Source organism: Neoarius graeffei, chromosome 19 (assembly GCF_027579695.1).
Source record: "Neoarius graeffei isolate fNeoGra1 chromosome 19, fNeoGra1.pri, whole genome shotgun sequence".
In the NCBI taxonomy this organism is placed as follows: Eukaryota; Metazoa; Chordata; class Actinopteri; order Siluriformes; family Ariidae; genus Neoarius; species Neoarius graeffei.
In genome coordinates this window covers 22,924,956-22,942,211 of record NC_083587.1, presented here as the reverse complement: position 1 = coordinate 22,942,211, position 17,256 = coordinate 22,924,956, and the positions used below count along the sequence as shown (strand labels likewise).

Here is a 17,256-nt window from a genome sequence, read left to right as displayed (position 1 = left end):
TATGTTCCACCATCACTGCAACAAACGCGCACACATTAATTGACAACAGGTGTAATGACTTGGTCACTCACCTTCCCTGACCCCGCTCTCCATTCACAAACTGACACTTGACTCCACCGCCACATGCCCCCACCGCCCGACTCAGGCCGGGGAGCTGTCCAGCCTGCAGCGGACTCCCCCACCAACGGGACAGGAAGTCCGACACCACCACCTGCGCCCCCGACCTGTGGACCACCTCGAACTTAAACAGCTGGAGGGCGTTCTGGCATCCTTCATGCAGTGGAGCCACTGGAGGGGCGCATGGTCTGAACAGCGGGTGAAAGGGCACCCCAGCATGTAGTATCAGAGAGCGAGGACCATCCACTTGATGGCCAGACACTCCTTTTCGATGGTGCTGTACTTCCTTTCATGCATCGAGAGTTTGCGGCTGATGTACAGCACGGGATGCTCTTCTCCCTCCACCTTCTGGGACAAAACGGCCCTCAGCTCTCTTTCTGATGCGTTCGTCTGTAAAATAAAGGGGAGACAGAAGTCCGGGGAGTGTAAAAGTGGCCCCCCACACAGTGCAGCTTTTATTTTAGTGAAAGCCTCTTGGCACTGCTCCGTCCGCTGGACTGGATCTGGTGCTCCCTTATTAGTGAGATCAGTTAGCGGGTTGATGACGTCTGAATCATTAGGTATGAACCTACGATAGTAGCCAGCCAGCCCCGGGAACTGTCTCATCCCCTTTTTGGTCTTGGGCCTCGGGCAGGCCTCAATCACTGCAGTCTTGTTAATTTGGGGACACACCTGCCCACGACCCAAGTGGAAACCCAGATACTGTAATTCCACCTGCCCAATTGCACACTTTTTTGGGCTAGCTGTGAGACCTGCACACCTGAATTTTTTTAAAATTTTTTTTTTTTAATTTATTTTTATTTCGAACATGTATAAAAAAAATGTATGTAACTATTTGTACATACAAAAAGACGAGAAAGTGACAAAAAATAACTAAATAAAATAACATAAAGAGCTAAGACATTACAATACACCGCACATTGTTCGAAAAAGGAGTGGGAAGACGTACAATACTTTTTTAATTTCCCACCCCTTTTTAACTACCCCGAAATCCAAACTACATTAATACACCTATAAAAATATATACCATATATACACTTCATGAATATCTATATAAATATATAATTACAAAAATATATACTACATACCATATATATACACTTCATAAATATCTATATAAATATTTAATTGAAAAAATAAATATATACTACATACCATATATACACTATATATATATATATATATATATATATATATATATATATATATATATACACTTCATATATATCTATATACAACCCCGATTCCAAAAAAGTTGGGACAAAGTACAAATTGTAAATAAAACCGGAATGCAATGATGTGGAAGTTTCAAAATTCCATATTTTATTCAGAATAGAACATAGATGACATATCAAATGTTTAAACTGAGAAAATGTATCATTTAAAGAGAAAAATTAGGTGATTTTAAATTTCATGACATCAACACATCTCAAAAAAGTTGGGACAAGGATATGTTTATCACTGTGAGACATCCCCTTTTCTCTTTACAACAGTCGGTAAACGTCTGGGGACTGAGGAGACAAGTTGCTCAAGTTTAGGGATAGGAATGTTAACCCATTCTTGTCTAATGTAGGATTCTAGTTGCTCAACTGTCTTAGGTCTTTTTTGTCGTATCTTCCGTTTTATGATGCGCCAGATGTTTTCTATGGGTGAAAGATCTGGACTGCAGGCTGGCCAGTTCAGTACCCGGACCCTTCTTCTACGCAGCCATGATGCTGTAATTGATGCAGTATGTGGTTTGGCATTGTCCTGTTGGAAAATGCAAGGTCTTCCCTGAAAGAGACGTCGTCTGGATGGGAGCATATGTTGCTCTAGAACCTGGATATACCTTTCAGGATTGATGATGTATTTCCAGATGTGTTACCTGCCCATGCCACACGCACTGATGCAACCCCATACCATCAGAGATGCAGGCTTCTGAACCGAGCTCTGATAACAACTTGGGCCATCCTTCTCCTCTTTAGTCCAAATGACATGGCGTCCCTGATTTCCATAAAGAACTTCAAATTTTGATTCGTCTGACCACAGAACAGTTTTCCACTTTGCCACAGTCCATTTTAAATGAGCCTTGGCCCAGAGAAGACATCTGCGCTTCTGGATCATGTTTAGATACGGCTTCTTCTTTGAACTATAGAGTTTTAGCTGGCAACGGCGGATGGCACGGTGAATTGTGTTCACAGATAATGTTCTCTGGAAATATTCCTGAGCCCATTTTGTGATTTCCAATACAGAAGCATGCCTGTATGTGATGCAGTGCCGTCTAAGGGCCCGAAGATCACGGGCACCCAGTATGGTTTTCTGGCCTTGACCCTTACGCACAGAGATTCTTCCAGATTCTCTGAATCTTTTGATGATATTATGCACTGTAGATGATGATATGTTCAAACTCTTTGCAATTTTTCACTGTCAAACTCCTTTCTGATATTGCTCCACTATTTGTCGGCGCAGAATTAGGGGGATTGGTGATCCTCTTCCCATCTTTCCTTCTGAGAGCCGCTGCCACTCCAAGATGCTCTTTTTATACCCAGTCATGTTAATGACCTATTGCCAATTGACCTAATGAGTTGCAATTTGGTCCTCCAGCTGTTCCTTTTTTGTACGTTTAACTTTTCCAGCTTCTTATTGCCCCTGTCCCAACTTTTTTGAGATGTGTTGCTGTCATGAAATTTCAAAATGTCTCACTTTCGACATTTAATATGTTGTCTAGGTTCTATTGTGAATACAATATCAGTTTTTGAGATTTGTAAATTGTTGCATTCCGTTTTTATTTACAATTTGTACTTTGTCCCAACTTTTTTGGAATCGGGGTTGTAAATATATAATTACAAATATATATATATATATATATATATATATATATATATATATATATATATATATATATATATATATATACACACACACCACATATACACTTCATAAATATCTATATAAATATATAATTACAAAAAAAATATATACTATATACCACATATACACTTCCTAAATATCTATATAAATATATAATTACAAAAAATATATATATATACTATATACCACATATACACTGCATAAATATCCATATAAAAATATAATTACAAAAAAATATATATACTATATACCATATATACACTTCATAAATATCTATATAAATATATAATTACAAAAATAAATATCTACTACATACCTATCCCTGGGCGGCACGGTGGTGTAGTGGTTAGCACTGTCGCCTCACAGCAAGAAGGTCCTGGGTTCGAGCCCCGGGGCCGGCGAGGGCCTTTCTGTGCGGAGTTTGCATGTTCTCCCCGTGTCCGCGTGGGTTTCCTCCGGGTGCTCCGGTTTCCCCCACAGTCCAAAGACATGCAGGTTAGGTTAACTGGTGACTCTAAATTGACCGTAGGTGTGAATGTGAGTGTGAATGGTTGTCTGTGTCTATGTGTCAGCCCTGTGATGACCTGGCGACTTGTCCAGGGTGTACCCCGCCTTTCACCCGTAGTCAGCTGGGATAGGCTCCAGCTTGCCTGCGACCCTGTAGAAGGATAAAGCGGCTAGAGATAATGTGATGTGATGTGTGATACCTATCCCTGTAAATATGAAGATATAAACTATCTCCATATATAAATATATACCATATATACCATATACTGAGTTAGTTCTAATATAACAATCAACCCTATTCTATTTATCCCTCATCATTCTCCATTGACATACTTCGTCTTCTATATACTTGTTTAAAAAAATTTTTTGTACCTTTTTTTTAAACAGATTTATATTTGCACTTTGTTTTATTTCTGTCTCCAGTCTGTTCCATAAAGTCACCCCACAGCTCGATACGCACATGCTTTTCATATTTGTTCAAACCTTTGGTTTTTTAAAATTTAGGTCTCCCCTTAGATTATATCCCCCCTCTCTCTCACTAAACATTCCTTGTATATTTTTTGGCAATAGATTATTTCTCGCTTTGTACATTATTTGTGCTGTTCTGAATTTGACCAGATCCATAAATTTCAACATGTGAGAGTTTATGAATAGTGGGTTTGTGTGATCTCTGTATCCTGTTTTATTTATTGTCCTTATTGCTCTTTTCTGTATTGTACATATCGGCTGCAGAGTGGTTTTGTAGGTGTTTCCCCAGACTTCGACACAGTAAGTCAGATATGGCAAAAATAATGAGTAATATAGAGTATGCAAATATTTACAATCAAGAATAGGTTTTGTTTTCCACAGTATTGCCAAGCACTTTGCCAGTTTTGCTCTTATGTATCCTACATGAGGTTTCCAGCAGACTTTATGATCCAAAATCACACCAAGAAATTTAATTTCCTGTACCATTTCTATCTTAGTATTGTCTATTATCAATTCTACATTAAAGAAGTAAAGAAACAGGCCTGTAGTTTGTGAAATGGTGTCTATCTCCAGTTTTAAACAATGGTATCACTTTTGCAATTTTCATTTTGTCTGGAAATGTACCTGATTGAAAAGATAAATTGCAGATGTGGGTGAGTGGTTTCACAATTCCCTCAATAACTGTCTTTACTGTTAACATGTCTATATCATTCCAGTCTGCAGAGGTTTTTCTTTTTACATTTTCTTACAATTTGGATAATTTCTTCCTCATCAGTTGCAGTTAGAAAAATTGTACTTGGATTTCTATCCCCCATATCTTCTATTTTCCCACATTGTGTTGTCTCGGGTTCCTTTATTTTTGCCGCTAAATTTGGTCCCACATTTACAAAGTATTGGTTAAAACCATTCACCACGTCCACCATACCATTTAGTACAGTCCATATACCTTTAATATTGTTTTTATTTTTCTCCAGTAATTTATTATAATAGTCTTTCTTACATATCCTCATAATATTAGTTAATTTATTTTTATATTTTTTATATTTTTCCTCTGCCTCTATAGTTCGATGCTTTAAGAATTGTCTGTATAATATATTTTTCTTTTTGCAGGCTTTTTGTAGCCCCTTGGTGACCCACGGACTATTTGTATATTTATGTATATTACTGTATTTCTTTATAGGACAATTTTTATTATATAGTTCATTGAATATTATTAAAATTTCTTCATATGATTTATCAACATCTTTTTCTTTATAAACTACATTCCAGTCCTGTATCATTAAGTCATTTTTTAGCGCAATCATGGTTTCTTCAGTTTTCACTCTTATATATTTATAATTTTTAGTATCCTTTTTCTTGCTATAATTACAGTAATATACATTAAAAATAGGTAGGTGGTCACTGATGTCTGTTAATAGTAGTCCACTCTCTGTATTATTTTCCAGGATATTAGTAAATATATTATCTATTATAGTGGTGCTGTGAGAAGCAATCCTGCTTGGTCTGGTAATAGTTGGATACAGTCCCATACTGGGGGCGGCACGGTGGTGTAGTGGTTAGCGCTGTCGCCTCACAGCAAGAAGGTCCTGGGTTCGAGCCCCGGGGCCGGCGAGGGCCTTTCTGTGTGGAGTTTGCATGTTCTCCCCGTGTCCGCGTGGGTTTCCTCCGGGTGCTCCGGTTTCCCCCACAGTCCAAAGACATGCAGGTTAGGTTAACTGGTGACTCTAAATTGACCGTAGGTGTGAATGTGAGTGTGAATGGTTGTCTGTGTCTATGTGTCAGCCCTGTGATGACCTGGCGACTTGTCCAGGGTGTACCCTGCCTTTCGCCCGTAGTCAGCTGGGATAGGCTCCAGCTCGCCTGCGACCCTGTAGAAGGATAAAGCGGCTAGAGATAATGAGATGAGAATGAGTCCCATACTGAACATTGAGTTAATGAACTCTTCTGTCATTTTATGTTTCTTATGATTTAAGAGGTTGATGTTAAAATCACCACAGATGTACATGACCTTCTGTGTTGATTTTATAAACATACTTTCCATCCAATCTATAAAAACTTCTATGCTTGATCCAGGAGATCTGTATATACAGCTCACCGTTATATTTTTCATTTTTTTACAACATATTTCAACTGTAATACACTCCATCCAATCATCAACAGCTACCATCATTTTATTATTAATTTTATATTCCAAACTATTATCAACATATATTGCCACTCCCCCTCCTCTTTTGTTCTTTCTGTTGATATAATTAAATTCATACCCGTTCAGCTCAAAATCTACGCCCATCTCATCATTGATCCAAGTTTCTGATATGGCTATTATATTGAATGTGGAGTATTGAATTGACTGAAATATTCCTTCATTTTATGGAAATTGGCATATAGACTTCTGGTATTGAAATGAATAATTGATATCTTATTTCCTTCTCTGAATGTTGCATTGTATTGATTTTCAGTATAATACCGGCAGCTGATATTGATGTTGCTGAAAAGATTATTTTCCGGATCAATATTATTTTCCATATCTTGTGTTTTATGTTCAGTATAAAGGAAAGTGTCCAGTTCTTGTGTCCAGTGTCCAATCCTTGTGTCATGATTGTAAATTACTTTGATTGGCTCCCTCAGAATTTGTCCAGTTCCCCAATATTTCGGATGACCAGGATCTTGGCCTCTTCTGGAGATCCCTTCAGCTTTATAAATATCTTGCAGTTTTGTGTCCAAGTGTTTTGTATTTTCCCGTTTCCTCATGAATCTCGCCTTTCTTGCAATGTCTGCATTTTTTTTGTTAAGTGCTCATTTAAAAAAACGTCTGAGCCTTTCAGTTTCCTCCCTTGCTTTAACATTTGCATCTTATACTTTCTGTTGGCAAATCTTATTATTACAGCCGGTTTGTCTGTGTTGCTTTTCCGTGGGAGAGGGTGACATGCTTCAATGTTAGTACTTTTTACCTCAATCCCCTTGGAGTGCAGGAATGCTAACACCTGTTGGTCCACAGAGTTAGCATCCTCCTCGTTCTACTCCTCTCCGTCTCCTCTCGCCACTGCTCCAGCATATGACCGGGGTTTAATCTGCAATCCGGTCACAATTATGTTGTTTATCCGGGCGTACTGCTCCAGCTCCTCCACTCGGTTCTCGAGAAAGGCGATCCTCTTCGCCTTCTCCGTGTTCTGCAGCCGCAGAGCTTTGACTTCTTCCACCAGGTCCAAGATGGTCTTCTGCTGCATCCTGACAGCAGAGATTTCTTCAGCCAGAAAGTCGAGGGATTTTTTTAATGTAGTCAATTTCCTCGACCGTAGGAGCTCTCTTCGGGGGCATTGCGTTGGTTGTTGTTACGCGGCCCGTTCCCGCGCTTCCTCTCGGCCCGCTCCCGCGCAGCCTCGCTTCTTGCGCAACCTCTCGGTCCGCTCTCGCGCAGCCTCGCTCCCGCGCAACCTCGCTCCCGCGCAACCTCAGCGACTCTAGGATGGCCCTAACATGTTCTAGGTGCCGTTGCCAATCATTGCTATAAATAATTTTGTCGTTGAGGTACGCTGCCACAAAAACAGCATGAGGGCAAAGGATCTTGTCCATGAGCTGCTGGAATGAAGCATGAGCCCCAAATAACCCAAAAGGAAGCATGACAAATTGGTGTTGCCCAAACGGTATGGAAAAGGCCGTTTTCTCTCGGGATAGAGGAGTCAAGGGAATCTGCCAATATCCCCTCGTTAGATCCAGCGTCGAATAAAAGTGAGCAGTGCCTAACCAATCGAGCAACTCATCAATGCGAGGCATTGGGTATGCATCAAATTTAGACACCGTGTTGACTTTTCTACAGTCCATACAGAACCAAACTGACCTATCGATCTTGGGAACCAGGACCATGAGGCTGCTCCAGTCACTGTGGGACTCCCATTTTGAACATGGGCTTGAGTTCATCCCCCCCTTTTTTTTGTGTGTGTGTGTGTTCAGGAAAGCAGTAAGGGCGGCTACGCACCACCACCCCCAGGAGCGTCTCAATGTGTGGTGTTCTATGAGGTGGGTGCAACCAGGAAGGGGCGAGAATATGTCGGAAAATTCCTTCTGCAACTTGGCCACCTCCGTGAGTTGGGCTGGTGAGAGGTGGTCTCCACAAGGGACTGGAGTGGTTTGAGATGTTACTTTTTTTTTTTACCTCTGGCCCCAGCTTTGCCTCCTCTGGAACTACCGATGCCAATGCCATGCGGACCCCCTTGTTCCAATGTTTTAACAGGTTGAGGTGGTAGATTTGCAGTGCCCCGCCCCTAGCCGTTCACCTCACCTCATAGTCGACGTCCCTGACTCGCTGTGTGACCCCGAAGGGCCCTTGCCACTTGGTGATTTAATTTGGAGCTCGATGTGGGCCATAATACGATTACCTTGTCTCTCGGCGTGAACTCTCTAAGGTGCATGCCTCTGTCGTACAGCTGGACTTGACATTCTTGTGCCTGCCATAAAATCTTCTGGGTTAAATGCGTGAGGGTGTGGAGTTTTGCACGCAGGTCGAGAACATACTGAATTGTTCTTGCTAGGTGCAGGTCCCTCCTCCCAATTTTCTCATACTGTAGCACATCCAAAATGCCACGCAGCTTACGCCCATATAGTAACTCAAATGGTGAAAAATCTGTGGAGACTTGTGGGAACTCTCGTACTGCAAATAACAGGGGCTTGAGCCATTTATTCCAATTAAGTGCATCCTCACTTACAAATTTTCTGAATTAAGTTTTTGAGTGTCCGATTAAACCGTTCCACGAAGCCATCCGGTTGTGGGTGATAGACACTGGTGTGGATAGACTTAATTCCCAGTAACCCACACAATTTGCAGTGTGCATGACATAAATGTAGTGCCTTGGTCTGTCAGGATTTCTTCTGGAATCCCGACCTAGGACATAATATTGAAGAGCACTTCCGCAATACTGTGTGCTGAGGTATTGTGGAGAGGCACCATTTCCGCATATCGCGTTGCATAGTCCACCAGAACTAAAATAAAGCGATATCCTCATGCTGACCGATCTAATGGCCCTACAAGATCCATACCAATTCTCTCAAAAGGGGTCTCGATTAGAGGGAGAGGGCGCAAAGGCACTTTTGGAGTGGCTGCGGGATTTACTAATTGACATTCGTGGCATGCTGCACACCACCAGTGAATGTTCCTGCGAATCCCTGGCCAATAGAATCCGACCATTATTCAGGCTAGTGTTTTATCCTGCCCTAAGTGTCCGGCCATGGGATTAAAGTGAGCCGCATGGAATATGAGTTCCCTACAGCTCTTTGGGATTAACAACTGGGTTATCTGTTCTGTTCTGTTTGAGTGTCCTGCATCACTCAGTACAACCTATCCTTAATAATAGCAAAATATGGGAAAACCGTTGTCGCGCTTGGCTGGAGAGTTTGACCATCGATTACTCTCACTTGGTCAAAAGCATGACAGAGAGTCTCATCTCGCAACTGCTCTAATGGGATATCCTCAAGGCCTGAGAGAGGGAGGAGGGGCGAGCTGCTCCTCACTCTTCGTATCGCCCAGATGCGGTGCAGACGTAGACAGCTCTGTGACAGTTTCCCCAGTCAATGCCACACCGGGATCTTTTCGTGACATACTAATGCAGGACCCACCTCTTAATGTGTTCCATCTGTTCTTTAACCCTGGCCATTCAGTCCCCAAAATCAGTGAGTGGGTGAGATGAGGATTAATCACTGCCTTTATTCTATGCTTTTGGTCCCGGAATAGAATATGGACAGACACTAGAGAATAATGGTGAACATCACCGTGCATGCACAACACCTTCACCGCTTGTGCTCCCCCCAGTCCCTCACCTTGCACCAGGCTTTGGTGAATTTATGTCTGATTGCAACCGGAATCCACCAACATGTGATATGTATCCCCTTGAATACTTACCGGCATGCGATATGTTCTGGCCTGATTGGGGGCGGTCTCTGGCGTGTCAGGGATCCAGATCACAGCTCCCACCTCCATCAGAGAGCCCTGACTCTGGAGATGCTCCGGCTCCCCACTGCGCCAGCACATCGGCCCAGGCTTTCCCTCTGCACCAGTGTTATGGGCGTCAATCACCTGAGGGGGAGAAGACACAGACATGGAAGAGGGAGAAGGGAGGACATCATTGGTGCGGCGGGCTGGCTGGGGAGGAGCCAGCCCCCACCTCCATGGTGGGGGGGGGGAAAGAGAGAGAGAAAAGAAATGAGGAGAGGCGTCTTGTCTGCCTCCTGTTGGAACCACTGCCAGATGGTCCTCTGCCAACTCAATGGATCGTTCTAGTGACACTGGGTGATGACACTGGACCCATTCCGCCATTCCTTCTGGAAGTCGAGAGATGAACTGTTCCAGTGCCACCAGATGGATGATCCCGTTGGTGTTGCTGTCTTCCGCCGGCAGATGTCCCAGACTTGTTGGCCGAATGCAAACGGCTGGCTGACCTCCTCCAACGTCAGCATCCAGAAGCACTGGAGATGTTATTCCAGGGAGTGACCGACACGCTGCAGGATGTTTCTCTTAAGGTCAGCGTACATGAGCCAGCTGTTGACAGGGAGCTGCTGTACTGCAAGCTGCACCTTGCCAGTCAGGAGCGGGAGGAGGCGCGCCGTGCGCTGTTTGAGTGGCCACCCCCACGTTTCGGCCGCTTGCTCAAAGAGAGCGATGAAGACTTCTAGATCGTCATGCGGGCTCATCTTTGCGACAGTGACATGAGGAGGGTCTGCTGTGGTGGCGGTTGAAGCCCCTGCTGATGCAAGCAAATGCCAGAACAGCTGGCGATCTTACTGCTGGACCAGCATCAAGGCTTCAAAGTGTTGCTCTTGTTCGTTCCGGAGGGCGATCAGCGCTTGATGCTGATTCTGCTGGGTGGTAGCGAGGGCATGGATGAGCTCCTTAAATGGGGAGGACTCCATGCGGTGGTTCCCTTCTGTACGTCCCAGGTTTCAGCACCACTGTAATAAGTCCCTGATGTGGGTGGAGTACAGAAGCACGGCAGGTGGGAGCTGAAGTTCTCACACACTTTATTTTCCTTTACTTTGCTGCTTTTCAGCTTCACTCACTCACTGCTCACACACAGTCACACACACACGCGTGCGCGCACACACCTGTGTTCTGGTCGAGAGAGACCTCTTCTCTGCTCTCCCCCTCATTTTATGCTCCACCATCACTGCAACACACACATTATATATATATATATATATATATATATATATATATATATATATATATATATATATATATATAAATTAATTAATTCGTCCTCAGTAGCCTCTTTATCCTGGTCAGGGTTGCGGTGGATCCAAAGCCAATCCCAGGAACACTATGTGCGAGGTAGGGATACACCCTGGATGGGATACCATGACACCGACAGAATTGTGGCAGCGGGGGCATGGCCAAGCGTCAGTTTGTGAGTGGAGGTCGGGGTCAGGGAAGGTGAGTGGCCAAGTCATTACACCTGTTCTCAATTTATATATATATATATATATATATATATATATATATATATATATATATATATATATATATATATATATATATATATATAAATTGACAAGTCATTACACCTGTTCTCAATTTATATATATATATATATATATATATATATATATATATATATATATATAAATTGAGAACAGGTGTAATGACTTGGCCACTCACCTTCCCTGACCCCGACCTCCACTCACAAACTGACGCTTGGCCATGCCCCCGCTGCCACAATTCTGTCGGTGTCATGGTATCCCATCCAGGGTGTATCCCTACCTCGCACATAGTGTTCCTGGGATTGGCTTTGGATCCACCGCAACCCTGACCAGGATAAAGAGGCTACTGAGGACGAATTAATTAATTTTGTATATTGAGATCTGATTGGTTCTTATGTTTTATGCGGCTCCGGTCACACTACACCTTGCGGTGCTTTGCCATGGGTTATCAATGAAAATCAGGTGTTTGGTTGAGAAGGTTCCCCGAGCTTTGGGAAATATTCCCAAACCCATCTGTGAGTATTTGCAACGTAGTTTCCAGACGAAAACAATGCCAGCAAATTTCAGTGCATGCATTGAAATTTTTCGTGACATTTTTGGCCACTCATGAGGTGGAGACACACCAAAAAACAACTTGCAAAGCTTGGAGAACATTTGCTGTGCATTACACAATTGGTGGCAATGGTCCCAATTTTTCATCACCAAGTATTGGCAAACCCATTGGAAGCTGTCGTGTGACCTTAGCCTTACCCAATAACACTTGCATGTCATGTTTTCAGTACTAACTCAGAATTTCAAATGAACTTATCACTCTTGTCCATTTCTTAAAAGAATGACAAACTCACTCAAATGAATTCCCCTCAAAGGATTCATACAACTTTTATGTAACTGACTTTCAAGCACATACCAAAGTCTTTTCTGTGTTATGGATACACTGTTTGCTGAAGCCTCTAACTTCTAACCTTTTCTTCCAGAATACCCCGTAGTGGTGACTGTCATAGCAGTGTTGGGGAAATTCTCACTTGCTGCTTCCTTTACCATAGTGTATGTGTACACTACTGAGCTGTACCCCACTGTCGTGAGGTAATGAATGAGTAACTTGCATTCCTGCTTAATATGGCATACTGTATTTGTATACAAAATACTTAATTCCATGAAGGAATCTGCATTGGGGCGGCATGGTGGTGTAGTGGTTAGCGCTGTTGCCTCACAGCAAGAAGGTCCGGGTTCAAGCCCCATGGCCAGCGAGGGCCTTTCTGTGTGGAGTTTGCATGTTCTCCCTGCGTCCGTGTGGGTTTCCTCCGGGTGCTCCAGTTTCCCCCACAGTCCAAAGACATGCAGGTTAGGCTAACTGGTGACTCTAAATTGACCCTAAGTGTGAATGTGAGTGTGAATGGTTGTCTGTGTCTATGTGTTCGCCCTGTGATGACCTTGCAACTTGTCCAGGGTGTACCCCGCTTTTCACCCGTAGTCAGCTGGGATAGGCTCCAGCTTATCTGCGACCCTGAAGAACAGGATACAGCGGCTAGAGATGATGAGAATGAGATGAGAATCTGCATTGTGCAGCACACTTTTTTTCCCCTTATGTAGCTTGTTTTTGCCCTGGTTGACCTGTTAACCTTGTTGTTGCAGGCAGAATGGGGCAGGATTAAACTCCATGTTTGCCTGTCTGGGTGGGATTCTGGCTCCTCTCATTGGTCTGTTGGATGTCTATCATCATGCCATTCCAATGGTAATCTTTGGGAGTTTGCCCTTTCTCGCTGGAGTGCTTTGCTTTATGCTTCCCGAGACCCTGAACACAGAGCTTCTGGATCACATGGATGCTCTCATGGATAAGAACATGTGAGTGGATACAGTCTTGATTCGTTGACTTTCATTGAGTTTTTGCATTGAATTTTTATGTATGTGTATATTTTAATAACTTTAAAGCCAAGAGTTATTACCCAGATGTAAAATCACCTCTGAGATTTAATATATCTGATTTTTTTAATATGTTTATTTGTAGGATATTGAAGAAGGGAAGTGTTGAAAGTGGAATTAACCAGCAAGAAATGATGAAAGAATCACCAAGGAGCACGAAATTATAAAGCAGTGTTTGTTGAAATAATTTCATAAACCTGTGTAGAATTATTTGCCATGTCCTCTTAAATGTATTAGTAAACATTCTTCACATAATATTGAATAGTACAAAAAGCCCAACATATGCCTGTTGTAAACATCCAGCGATGATGATGACGGTGACAATGATGACAATTTAGACATTCTGCTGAACAGCTTGTAAACAAATTATGTGCCATTTATAAACAAACAAACAAAAAAAACAACCAAAAAAACCCCCTGAAATATGTATTTCTATAAAACGCCCCTGAAGTCTAGAAGCTCATTGCCACCACTGATATGAGTTTGATTCATTTTTCGATTATTTATTTGACCAAAGGTTCAGTATTAGTACAACCCCAATTCCATAAATTTTGGACACAGTGTAAAACGTAAATTTAAAAACCAACCAAGCAAAGAAAAAAACAGAATATGATTATTTACATTGCCTTGAAAAAGTATTCATCCCCCTTGGAGTTTGTCCTGTTTTGTTATATTACAAGCTGGAACTAAAATGGATTTTTTTTGGGTAGCACCATTTCATTTACACAACATGCCTACCACTTTAAAGGTACAAATTGTTGTTTTATTGTGACACAAATATTTAAGATGAAAAAACAGAAATATGGAGTGTGCATAGGTTCCCCCCAAAAGCCAACACTTTGTAGAGCCACCTTTTGCTGCAATTACAGCTGCAAGTCCCTTGGGGTATGTCTCTATTAGCTTAGTACATCTAGCCACTGGGATTTTTGCCCATTCCTCAAGGCAGAACTGCTCCACCTCCTTCAAGTTAGATGGGTTGCGTTGGTGTCCAGCAATCTTCAAGTTATGCCACAGATTCTCAATTGGGTTGAGGTCTGGGCTTTGATTAGGCCATGCCAAGACATTTAAATGTTTCCCTTTAAACCACTCCAGTGTAGCTTTAGCAGTATGTTTAGGGTCATTGTCCTGCTGGAACGTGAACCTTCATCCCAGTCTCAAACCTCTGGCTGACTCAAACAGGTTTTCCTCCAGAGCTGCCCTGTATTTAGTGCCATCCATCTTTCCTTCAGTCCTGACCAGCTTTCCTGCTCCTGCTGATGAAAACATTCCCACAGCATGATGCTGCCACCCCATGCTTCACTGTTGGAATGGTGTTCTCCGGGTGTTGGGTTTGCGCCACACATGGCACTTCTCATGATGGCCAAAAAGATCAATTTTAGTCAAATTTTACCAGAGAATCTTCTTCCATGTGTTTGGTGAGTTTGCCACATGCTGTTGGGCAAACTCTAAACGTGTTTTCTTAAGCAATAACTTTTTCTGGCCATTCTTCAATAAAGTCCCACTCTGTGGAGTGTATGGTTTAAAGTGGTCCTATGGACAGATCCTCCCATCTCTGCTGTGGATCTTTGCAGCTCCTTCAGTGTTATCTTTGCTGTTTTCTTTGCATCTCTGATTAATGCCCTCCTTGCCCGGTCTGTGAGTTCTGGTGGGTGGCTTTCTTTTGTCAGGTTTGTAGTGGTGCCATATTCTTTCCATTTTGCTATAATGGATTTAATGGAGCTCCCTGGGATATTTAAAGTTTGGGATGTTTTTTATAACCCAACCCTGATCCATACTTCACAACTTTGTCTCTGACCTGTTTGGAGGCTCCTTGGTTTTCATGTTGCTTGTTTAGTAGTGTAGCAGAGTCAGGGTCCTTCCAGAACAGGTTGATTTATACAGACATCATGTGACAGATCATGTGACACTTTGCTTGCACACAGGTGGATCTTAATATGTGACTTATGAAGTGAATTGGTTGGACCAGGTCTTATTTAGGGGTTTCATACGAAAGGGGGTGAATACCTATGCACACTCCAGATTTCTGTTTTTTCATCATAATTATTGTTTGTGTCACAATTAAACAGCAATTTGCACCTTTAAAGTGGTAGGCAGGTTGTGTAAATCAAATGTTGTTAACCCCCCCCCCCCCCCCCCCCCAAAAAAAAAAAAAAAAATCCCTTTTAATTCCAGCTGGTAATGAAACAAAACAGGACAATCACCAAGGGGGATGAATATTTTTGCAAGGCACTGTACAAATCTTGGAAACCCAATATTTCATTGAGAATAGTACAAAGACAACATATCAAATGTTGAAACTGAGAAATGTTAGGTTTTAGAAAAATATATGCTCCTTTTAAATTTAATATCTAACACGTTTCAATAAAAGTTGAGACGGGGGCAAATTTCCAGATAGTCAGTTGTCTGTCTGGCTAATTACCGTAGGTGGCTATCTAATCACTAGCTAGTTAGGATAGCCAAGCTAACGGTAGTGATGGCCAACTGAGGCTCCGAAGACTGTATCGAGTATAAGGGGGCATAGTAGATGAAGCCTCACTTCGAGGCATGTATCATTTGCAGAAACCCACGTGACCGATGACAGACGAGGCCTCAGGTGTGACTGACTTAAAAGGTTCATTACTCAGTCTTACTCAACAGACCTCAATACCTACTGTTAAGAGATGTACAGCATGTTTTAATTTCTACGTCACAGCAGTGTGCCACTTTGCATTTCTACATGCATGGACTTTGCATAATGTTCCATTTTAAAATAACTTGTGGCTTTTTGTGATTTGATGTCTACCCTTATTATTTTCTCGCTCGCTCGCGCGCGCGCACACACACACACACACACACACACACACACACACACACAGTCTCTTTGTGTGAATTTATGCTCAGTATAATTGTCTGTGGCCCTGTGATGACCTGGCGACTTGTCCAGGGTGTACCCCGCCTTTCGCCTGTAGTCAGCTGGGATAGTCTCCAGCTTGCCTGCGACCCTGTAGAACAGGATAAAGCGGCTAGAGATAATGAGATGAGATAATTGTCTGCACAATAAACAGGTGTAGATAAACAAAAAGAGGGATAACGTGTGTGTGTCACTGGTGGCTCGTTAATAGGGGCGATTTGGACGACGCACTCCCAAACAGGGAGATTTTTTTTTTTATCTACTCCTACTACCATGGCAACAGTAATGTCATCGTCCAGTCAGACTAAGGTCGCGCCTGGTGTAGCCATGCCCTTTTGGTGCGATTTCTGTCAGGTTCAGATTTGCCCCAAAATCTCCCATTGACAGTAATGGTACGTACGTTTTTTTTTTCGAAAAATCATGCTCCCAATGCATTTTCTATTAGGTTTTATGTGCTAGCACAAGCAGCGTGCTTTCGTTATATGCCTGTTGCGCGGGAAATGTGTGAACATTCTATGAAGAAGATGGCGAGTGTTGAGTGCAGCAATACGATAGCGTCTCTGAAAGAAGTTCCCTTTAGTCGTCGTACCAATGAGGAGAAAACGGCAATCAAACAGCTAGGACCTCCTAGACCGAATTTAAACATCAAGCAAGTGTCTACGAAGGGGGAGAAGACCTACTCAAGAGGTTTTAACAAGAACTGGCACCACTGGAAAACTTGGCTAGCTGGCTGTGATGTAGTCAATGCTCTTTTTTGCTACTCTTGCGTTCTCTTCCACCCTGGAAGTAGCACAGCAGACGGTACAGCGTGGACCATAAACGGAGTTACAGATGTGCATCATCTCTCTGAGAAAGTGAAGAAGCACGAGAATTCAAAGATTCACATGGGCAGCTGTCTGAAATTTTCAGCCTTTGGTGAGTAAACATTGCCACACAGCTGGATGAGGGGTATCGGCTAGCAGTTAGTCGTCACAATGATGAGGTGAGCAAGAACCGACACATACTCAATCGGCTCATTCAGTGTGTGAAGTTTTGCG

At 42.6% G+C, this 17,256-nt stretch overlaps 1 protein-coding gene across 1 annotated transcript in view; it reads left to right on the top strand.

The window, feature by feature from the left end:
• The window catches only part of LOC132867886 (solute carrier family 22 member 13-like), a 28,339-nt gene extending 14,843 nt beyond the window's left edge, over positions 1 to 13,496 (top strand). The window contains exons 8-10 of the mRNA XM_060900856.1: positions 12,384 to 12,492; positions 13,042 to 13,251; positions 13,415 to 13,496. Of these exons, the coding sequence (XP_060756839.1) occupies positions 12,384 to 12,492; positions 13,042 to 13,251; positions 13,415 to 13,496 (401 nt within the window). The remainder of the gene's footprint in view (positions 1 to 12,383; positions 12,493 to 13,041; positions 13,252 to 13,414) is intronic.
• Positions 13,497 to 17,256: the final 3,760 nt, after the last annotated feature.